Source organism: Astatotilapia calliptera, chromosome 13 (assembly GCF_900246225.1).
Source record: "Astatotilapia calliptera chromosome 13, fAstCal1.2, whole genome shotgun sequence".
NCBI lineage: Eukaryota > Metazoa > Chordata > Actinopteri > Cichliformes > Cichlidae > Astatotilapia > Astatotilapia calliptera.
The window spans coordinates 32,074,799-32,083,780 of NC_039314.1; the positions used below are offsets into that span (position 1 = coordinate 32,074,799).

Consider the following 8,982-nt stretch of genomic DNA (forward strand, 5'->3'; position numbering starts at 1 on the left):
AGTCGGCGGGCACGGTGGCTCCCAGTCTGCCGCTCTGTGCCGCACACGGCGTGAGGAGGAGCCGCTGTCGCTTTCACTTCCTCGTCGTGCTGTCGGACTGCCACACTTCCTCGTTAGTCCGAGGTGGTGGGGCTCGTCGCTGTGGCGGTCATGAAGGACGGTACCGGAGCAGGAGGGCCGGCTCCTTCCCGCGGGGACGTGTACGCGGACTATGTCAAGTGTTACCTGGAGGAGCGGGCAGAGGTCGGGCCGTGCCGCGACCCCCAGCTGCAGAAGAGGGCGGCTCAGTATCTACTGAGCGAGGCGGAGACCGGCGGGACTTTCACAATGTTCCCCTTTTACCAGGCTGTGACTGAGCGCTGTGAGGCTCAGAGCGACTTCAGGAAACACCTGTCCGCCTTCATCAGAGCCTCAGAAGTGCTGGAAACTCTGTGCGTCAACCTGTTCCTGCAGCCATGGAAGAAGGAAATCAGGACACTAAAGGTCAGAAGACGCGCCGCGTTTCCCGCACAGCGGCTCTGTACAGGAGTACACTTGATACTCGTTTGACATGTTACACTGTGACTGCAGATGTCATTCAGCTGAACCACACCGTGTCACAACATCTGCTTGTGTAGCAGTGAGTGGACACACAACAGCCCAGTGACGCTTATCTTTTTTCTGCTCACAGCTGTGTCAGGCCAAACGGAAGTGATCACTGAGCCTGTGTACTAACAGATGAACCGTGTTTGTGTTTTCTTTCTCTTTCAGACATTTACGGCTCCATTTGTTTACTGTCTTGAGCCAGTTTTCAGCAATTCCACCATACAGTCTGTCCTGGCCTCCATTGGTTATGTGCCTCATACAGACCCCAAACAATGGTAAGAACCAGCGCAAGAGTGACGCACCAACTGTAGACATTAATCCACAAGGTCGCACAGCTCTTTGTCAGGACAAACGTAGACTCCTTAGGGTGGCTGTGACTCAGGAGGTAGAGCGGGTTAAATGGACGCGATCCCAAAGCTGTGTGTGTGTGAATATTCCACTGGTGCTCAGGTCTGAATGTGTGACCGAGTGAGGCTTGTAGTAGAGAGCAGTTTGAGTGCTCAGAATAGAAAAGTCCAGCTCATTTACCACTTTAATTCCACACGTGGACACGTAACAAGCGACACCTGGTGACACAACGTGTATACAAAGCTTTCCAAAAATTCCCCAAGAATGTTTTCATGTGTCAAGACACTCAGCTTGTTCATATATCATATGTGTCCCTCTCAGAATAAATGACTCCAAAACACAGCAGGCAGCTGGAGACAGTCTGATTTTTTTCTTTTTAATATATTTTTATATGACAGCTGGGATAGGCTCCAGCGCCCCGCGACCCTGAAAAGGATGAGCGGAAGCGAATGGATGGATATTTTTTTATAAATATATTTTATTTTATTGACCTCCAGCACACGCCTTGGTCAGCCGAGGTTCTTTGACTTGACTTTCATAGGATCACTTTTCTTACAAAGGTTCCTGAGACCAAGTAAAAACCCGAGTTCAGATTTTACACACTATCTGTACCTAAGTGCTTTCTATCTAAGATTTGCACTGTGATGGATGCATCAGAGCCCAACCTGCAGTATCTTGCCCAAGAATAATTGGCAGACAGGTATCAACCTTGCGATTAGCAGACTCTACCCGCACAGCTGCAGCCACCTCAGTCGTCTGTGGTTCTGCTCTCCTCATCACTTTGTCTCTGTTCTGTTTGATGCATTTCAGTGAGTACAGGCTCAGTGAGGATGTTAATGCAGACAAAGCCATGCTCGTTGGTTTTGAGCTGCTCTTGGCCAGAGTGGAATGTAACCACTTCCTGGAACTTCAGGAGGATCAACTGAGACCACAGGTATGACCATGTTTCATGTTAGTAATCGTCTCATCAGTTACGTTACAGTATATCACATCGATTGTTTTTTAAGCCACTGTGGTAAGTTAGTAGGGCTGAGCAGCTGTACTCAGCTTGTAGAGTAGATAATCGAACCTGTCTCCTCCAGTCCACCTGCTGAAACATCCTCGGGCAAGATACTGAAGTTCAAGTTGTGCACAGACTCACAGAGACTATAATAAATCCCTGATGTGAGCGCTGTCTCTGCGCTTACACTGATGGCTCATTGATTATAAAAGCACTTGTTAAAAAGAAAAATAACTAACATCTAACTAAGATTTCAACGTTTGTAAACACATGAATTCTGTGAACAGGGGTGTCCGTCAGCTGGTTCAGCTGCAGCAGGAAGGCGGAGTCAGGGAGAAACTCCGAATTTGTTAAAGAAAACCTGCCGGCCAGCAGGTTGAGTACCACAGTAACTGATGCAGAGTTGAGCTTAACTCTTTGTCTCTTCCTCATCTCACAGTTAGCAAACTCAGAGCTGAGAGTGAAACCTGGTTCCTGGACCCTGCTCCTCTGATCATTCCCCATAAATTATCCCCTTTTTTATTTCCTCCCTTTTTGAAGCTGTGAGTTTAAACGGTGGAACCTTGGAGCCGTGGCATATTCAGTGTGTCACCATGAAATACTAAATGACTGTAACTTTTCATGGTTGCTCAGCTTTGGCACATTTCCATTCTAATATTCAGCAGTGTGAGGAGGAAGTGTCATGTTTTATACTTTGCTCTGAATAAAGTCATGAATCCCAGAATAACAACTGCTGAAAACGGCTCCATGCTGCCAAATACAACCCAATTGTGAAAAGGTTGTGTAGCTGTGTGGAATATAGATGAAACCAGAATCCAGTGATTTGCAAACCTCATAAAGCCAGATTTTATTATTAATAGAACATAGAAACATATAAAGAGAAAATATGAGCCCATTCTGAATTGAATGTGTGCAGAATTCCCCAATGTTGCTGCCTTGCTGCATCTGACCCCTGCTCACCTTAAACAACTCAGGATCTCCTGGGAATTAATACAGAATTCCTACACTAAGTGGCTCTAAAAGAAAAGTAAGCAAAGAAATAATGTAGAGACAAAATCAGAGAAAGAAAAAACAAAGTATACAAAAAATACATTAATTTTTATTATTATTATTATTATTGTTGAAGCATTATTCAATTCAGTTAAATCAGATTTTTACTCAAACACAGCAGCAAAGTGCTTTGTGCTGTGAGGTAACGAGCATGCAATCAGTACGAGAGGGGGGCAGAATAGAAATCAGTAAAGCATCATGGGAAATCCCTCAGCACAGATCAGGCTGCAGCCTGACACAGGAGTGGCTGTTGGGAGAGGATGTGCAGGTGACACGGACGGCAGGTCAGAGGTCACGCTAGATGGGTTTGGTTTGACCGCCACGTGACGGTGATTGTCTTACTTTACAGGAGTGGCTCGATGTTCTTCAGAGACGAGAGCGAGCTGTGAAACTGACTGAATGCACGCAAAACAGGACGGCAACGGAACAAACGGAGGACGAGGAGGAAAAGAAGACGGAGGAGGATAAAAAAGAGGTAGCTGCTGCTTCCTGAAACCTGCAGCTTTTCCCAGAGTGCTTTACAGAGACCGACTGAAGACACACGATACTGTGTGCATTCATTAAAACAAGTCCCAACAGTTTAAAATAAGCACCCACACGATATTTGATATAAGAGTGACTGACAAAGCTTAATAACTAAACTACATTAGAATCAGCTCAGTTTGCTGTTTATGAATGAAGCTTGCTGAGGGTGCCGGGTGTTACTGTTTGTGCTGGGACACATTCATGCACATCACAGCCAAGCATTTAAATAAGTAGGGTCTCAGTATTAGGCTTCTCCCAGCGTTCAGCACACGCACCGACCCTTCTCTGGTGGTTTTCATGATACTGGCAAGTAAAAATAGCCGAATGTGTGTCTGACAAACATTAACTGGAGCTAAAGTTGAGTTTCTTGCTTCCACCTGTTTGACTTTATTGAATATCTGCAGCTCCACAGGATCGAAGTGTGGAAAAGCTGCTTGTAATGGCAGCGACCTCAATAGCTATTCCTTCTTGCCAACAGAAAGGCCATCTTCAGCAGCTGATGGTAAATCGCAGTCTGCCTGTCTCAGGCCGAGGCAGCGTCCTGTGTGTAACATGCTAGATCCACGCAGTTACACACAGCCATCCTCAGGTCGAGCTCTAAGCGCCATCGCGTTTCTACATTTTGTGTTTTTCTGCTCAACTCCAGCAGCACTGCAGTCGTGTGTCAGTGTTCATGCTGTGGACACCTTAGACTAGAAGCCACACCCAACTATCCCCCCACACCTGCATCACAGTACTGGCACATTTCAAACCACAAACACGTACCGCACACAGCTCTGAACCAGGAGCCTTTAGTTGTGACACATCAGTGCTAATCACTGCTCCACTGTGCTCCCCATGTCTGCTGCCCCTTCAGCCCTCTTATTAAACCTGACCTTACTCTGGAAACCCTCTGGCAGTGCAATGTGGTGTTCCAGCACGGCAAGGCAACTCGGATAGTTCCTTTAAAGACTCGTTCTTTAGCCTGGGATAAAACTGAATCTGTTTTCATCAGTAAACTCAGCAGCATTATTTATGTTACATGAATACAACATGTCGAAGCTGGAACACAGCTGGGAAACAGCTGGACTGATGTCTAACACATGAAGAAAGAACACTGGACCACCATACTGCTGTGGTATGTAGAGCAATAGGTTTAGAGGCCTCTACAAATACCATAGTTTTCAGACCAGAAGGCGCATGGATTATAAGGCACGCTGCCGATGAACGGGTCTGTTTTCATACATAAGGCGAAACAAAATCAGAGAAGTCAAACATTACTCAACTCATTCTTCTTGCTTCCTCCACTTCTGTGCCATTGATTCATTAATGCTGAATCCTCTGGCAGCTGCTCTATTCCCATGTTGTTGCAGTATATTAATGACTAACCTCGTATTGTGGATGGATTATCTCAGTTGTTCTCCTGACTGAAGTTTGGTCCGTGTACAGCATCCTGCCATGCGATTGCATTTGTCTCTAACCATCAGGAGCCTTCACGTTAACTTTTATCGAGTGGAAAAAGGTTAGCGTTCATCCTGCAGCTTCACTGTTTATGCTAACATAGCTGTGTTGCTAGCGATCCCATAGCACATCATTATATACCAGCTAGCCCAACTTCAGTCAGGGGCGTAATTTCCAGGGGGGTTAGGTTGGTTATGACCCCCCCCCAATAATCAGACCCAACCAATATAACCCCCCAATAAAATTATGAATTATCTTGCATAAATAGGCTGTTGATTTTCTTTACTCATTTCAGGTATTACCAGCAAAATAGTTGCATGTTTAATCATTTAGGACAACTCTGTTAAATGTAATAAATCCTGTTTTCATGGACGCCTGGATGTTAACTTAATTGTTACACCTGGTAAAGCAGCAACGCTGATCGTTTTATTAAAGGTGAAAGAATTTAGACAGTTTTCAATGCTCAGTGATGCCACAGTGTTCGTTTGACTTTGGGACCTGAAGAAGACGGAGTTTAGACCCAGATTACTCCGCAAGGCTCCTGACCAGTGTTGGTCAAGTTACTTGAAAAAAGGTAATCAGTAACTAATTACTGATTACTTCCCCCCAAAAGTAATCCCGTTACTTTACTGATTACTTATTTTCAAAAGTAATTAATTACTTAGTTACTTTTTAAAAACACGATTTACAACCTGAAGAGGTGATAAAGCGATAGATCTTTCAGCCCAATTCTACTTTTTCTGCATAATCCATCATACAAAATGTGATCAAATGGAAAAGTCTCTTTTTAAAACTTGTTTTATTAGTTTTAATCTTTTAACTTTATGCATCAAGCAAAGATTTAATTATCTGCAACATTCTCTGACTGGAAGAAATTAGTTTAACATTTAAACCTATTTTCTGCACATTCCAGCACATAAAATAAAATATTTTGTGTTTACACTCAGTCTTTCAAATAGATGCAAGTAAAACACAGCAGAAAATAAATAAAGTCAAAGACTCAGCGGTCCTGTTGCTCTATTTTCACCTGTAAAGCAGGAGTGGGGCAGGCGGAGGTTTACCCTGGTGCAGGTGTGCCGCGGTCAGTGGAAGAATCCGCGAGTTTCTCTGTGAGTTTCCCATTACGTCGTAGCTACTCGGTGCTTGTTGGAAGTTTAGGGGTTTTTTTCGCTGTAAAAAGAAGTTTTCTTCCCACGCACAGCGGACACTAATGTTTTTGTCACTTTTTATGGAATCAAACTCAAAGTAAGGTCAGTACTTCCACGCTTTAAACGCTGCACGCTCATACTCTCTCTGCACTCGATATGTGATCCATTGTTGATCTGCACACAGCTGTTGTCACGGACGTCGCACTCGCTTACGTCACTGTCATGAGACAGACAAAAATCACGGTTTTAGTAACGCAGTAACGCAGCGTTCCTACGGGAAAGTAACGGTAATCTAATTACCGTTTTTGCAATAGTAATCCCTTACTTTACTCGTTACTTGAAAAAAGTAATCAGATTACAGTAACTGCCCATCTCTGCTCCTGACTACAGTAGTCGTAATGCTGCGACAGTCCATCAAGCAGTGCGGCTTCGTAGCTTAGCAAAGTTGACTAAGATCTTTTTGACAGATTGCTGAGCGCTGTGTAGCAGATAACATCGGTTCGAGGTCAGTAAGCACAACCAGGATTCATACATAAGGCCGATGTTGATTTTAAGTGCGCCTTATAGTGCAGAAAATACTGTAAGCCTAAAATAAGGAAGCCTGTATGTAAGATATTTCAGTGGCATGAACAATTTTTTCTTTTAAAATGCCAATCACATGTTATATTAAAAAAACAGACGCTTTTTAAAATAATGGCTCCATGTGATATCTATATCAACTAAGCTTTTAGCTATCAACCGTGTTGAACACGTGAAGGGGGAGCCTTTAACCCAGATAAAAAAGCAGCGTGTAGTGATGAGGAAGAAACAGACCTGGGGAAAAGGCAGGAAAAACCAAAAAGACAACCGTAAGATCGATGGTTTAAGTCCGCTTTCATATTTTTGGAAAATGAACAGATGCAATGGGCCATCTGCAGTGAAGAGAGGAGTGAGTATCTCAGACACAAGCAGCACAGCGAATGTGTGGGAATGAAAGCACAAAGTTGTTTAAAATGCTTTGAGTGCTCAGCTAGAGCAGAAAGGCGTTTACCAGTCCGTTTAGCTGAAGCTCCTCAGCCCTGAAGGCGCTTCAGACATCTTGCTGACAGTCAGAAGAGCATAAACGAAAGTGTGGTGAACGTTAAGAGGCCAGCCTGTGAGCTAAATGTTATTTATACTGTAAGGTAAAACTACAATGATACAATACTAAATCACCTGTTCTGTTTGCCAGGTACTGTACTTGGACACCAGGCTTGTAACAACCCCCCAGCCTAAGCCTCAGCATTACCACCTCTGCAGTGTAGACCCGTCTATTATGGAGATGCAGAGGACCTACCCTGACCTGGCCATCAGGGGCCGGCCCCTGCTTCCAGACAAGCCCCACAAAGTCTGCAGCAGCACTAAAGCTGTGAGTGCCGCTGACCTGCCCAAGACAGACTGCAGCGAGAATCCCTGCACTGCTGTTGCACCTGTGCTCACTACCAACGACGACAGCAAAGCTCAGCAAAGTTTGGACGGCAGTCGGAGAGGCAGGAACAGTGGAGGGGCAAGCGCTCCAGGGGACACCGGCAGCGACACCCACAGAAGCAGAGTGGATGATGAGCTCAGTGGCCCCAAGGCCATTTCCCTCCACATCACACTCAGAGCAGGAGCCACAGCACAGCCTCCAACACAGCACGACACTGGTAACACACACTCACACACTCAGAATACAACAAAATTTGTCATTTGCTCCAAGGGTGCCCTAACAGCCTCCAGCACTTAACTGACACACGCTGATTTTCACAGGGACACAAGACGAGAGTCCGGTCAAGTCAGAGCTTTCCTCTCTCAGCTCCGTGGATGAGGAGGAGCAGGAGCTGAGAGGGTTGGTGGAGTGGATGGGACAAGTGCAGGAAAATGAACATGAGACAACAAGAAAAGAGGGGGACAACACAAACCAAGACAGGAGGAAACAAATAAGAAAAGCAAACACAGAAACAAAGAAGAGAAGCCTCAGGAAGCCAGTGGTGGGAAAAGCTTCAGCGCTGAGTCATGACGACGGCACACACACGAGCCCGCAACAGTGTGACGCGACAGTGACGAACCAGCAGCCCGCCGAGTGTCAGCCCTCGCCTCCAGCCGACAGTACGGCAGACACCCAGAGGCAGCGGGAAGGAGATCCAGGCGGTTCTGGAGACGAGGACGCTGGCCCAGCAGAGGAGGAGCAGGTGGCGCAGAGCTTTGTTATAGTGGAACAATGCAGAGACTGAAGAGCAGGTGCAAACAAGCTGAGCCGAGGTGTAAGTGTGCTGTGGGAGTGTGAGTGTTCTTCCTTCTCTCACTTTGACCCTGTTCTGCTGTCCAGCTGCAGAGCGCCACACAGATCCAGTCACGTTCATTTGTCAAGATGACGCTTTCATAGTTTCAGTGTATTTGGGCAGCTTTATGCTGGATGCCCTTCCTGACACAACCTCCAAGGCAGTTTTGTCTTCAGCTGGAATTGAACCTGCGACATTTTGATTTGCAAGGGAACGTGTTAACCGCTAAATCATCGGAGGAACTCTGAAGAGCAAAACGTGCGTTACTGCTAGGTGGTTGAGCTAATTAACCAGTATGTTGTGCTATTTACAGCAGCCTCATAATTTGACCCCTCCTCACGAACGGCAGCTTTCTGTCTCTTTCCAACGATGGAAGTATGTTTACAATGATCAAAGATCTTCTTTCCTGCAGATAAAGCACAGATAGTCTTATCATCATTTTTTTATAAAATGTTAAATTGTGATTGTTGTGCCTAAATGACCAAAATCAAAGCTGTATACCTTTGGTATATTATTAAAGCCATATAATGTAATGTAAACTTCTTGAATGCATCAATAAATAATCATGTTTTATTTAAAATAAATGAATAAATTAAAAGAAAATGAA

At 45.1% G+C, this 8,982-nt stretch overlaps 1 protein-coding gene across 1 annotated transcript; it reads left to right on the plus strand.

The window, feature by feature from the left end:
- Positions 1-135: 135 nt before the first annotated feature.
- On the plus strand, positions 136-8,982 carry LOC113034622 (uncharacterized). The gene is made up of 6 exons (XM_026189354.1): positions 136-483; positions 751-860; positions 1,744-1,867; positions 3,333-3,458; positions 7,307-7,760; positions 7,864-8,982. The coding sequence occupies exons 1-6, from the start codon at positions 151-153 to the stop codon at positions 8,325-8,327; spliced, it is 1,611 nt and encodes a 536-aa protein (XP_026045139.1). The 5' UTR covers positions 136-150; the 3' UTR covers positions 8,328-8,982.

What these genes read in the sequence shown, in the direction of transcription:
- LOC113034622 (XM_026189354.1), top strand. Translation starts at nt 151, where the DNA reads ATGAAGGACGGTACCGGAGCAGGAGGGCCGGCTCCTTCCCGCGGGGAC. An exon ending in CGGAGGAGGATAAAAAAGAG is followed by an intron (nt 3,459 to 7,306) that starts GTAGCTGCTGCT and finishes TCTGTTTGCCAG; the next exon opens with GTACTGTACTTGGACACCAG. An exon ending in TCCAACACAGCACGACACTG is followed by an intron (nt 7,761 to 7,863) that starts GTAACACACACT and finishes TGATTTTCACAG; the next exon opens with GGACACAAGACGAGAGTCCG.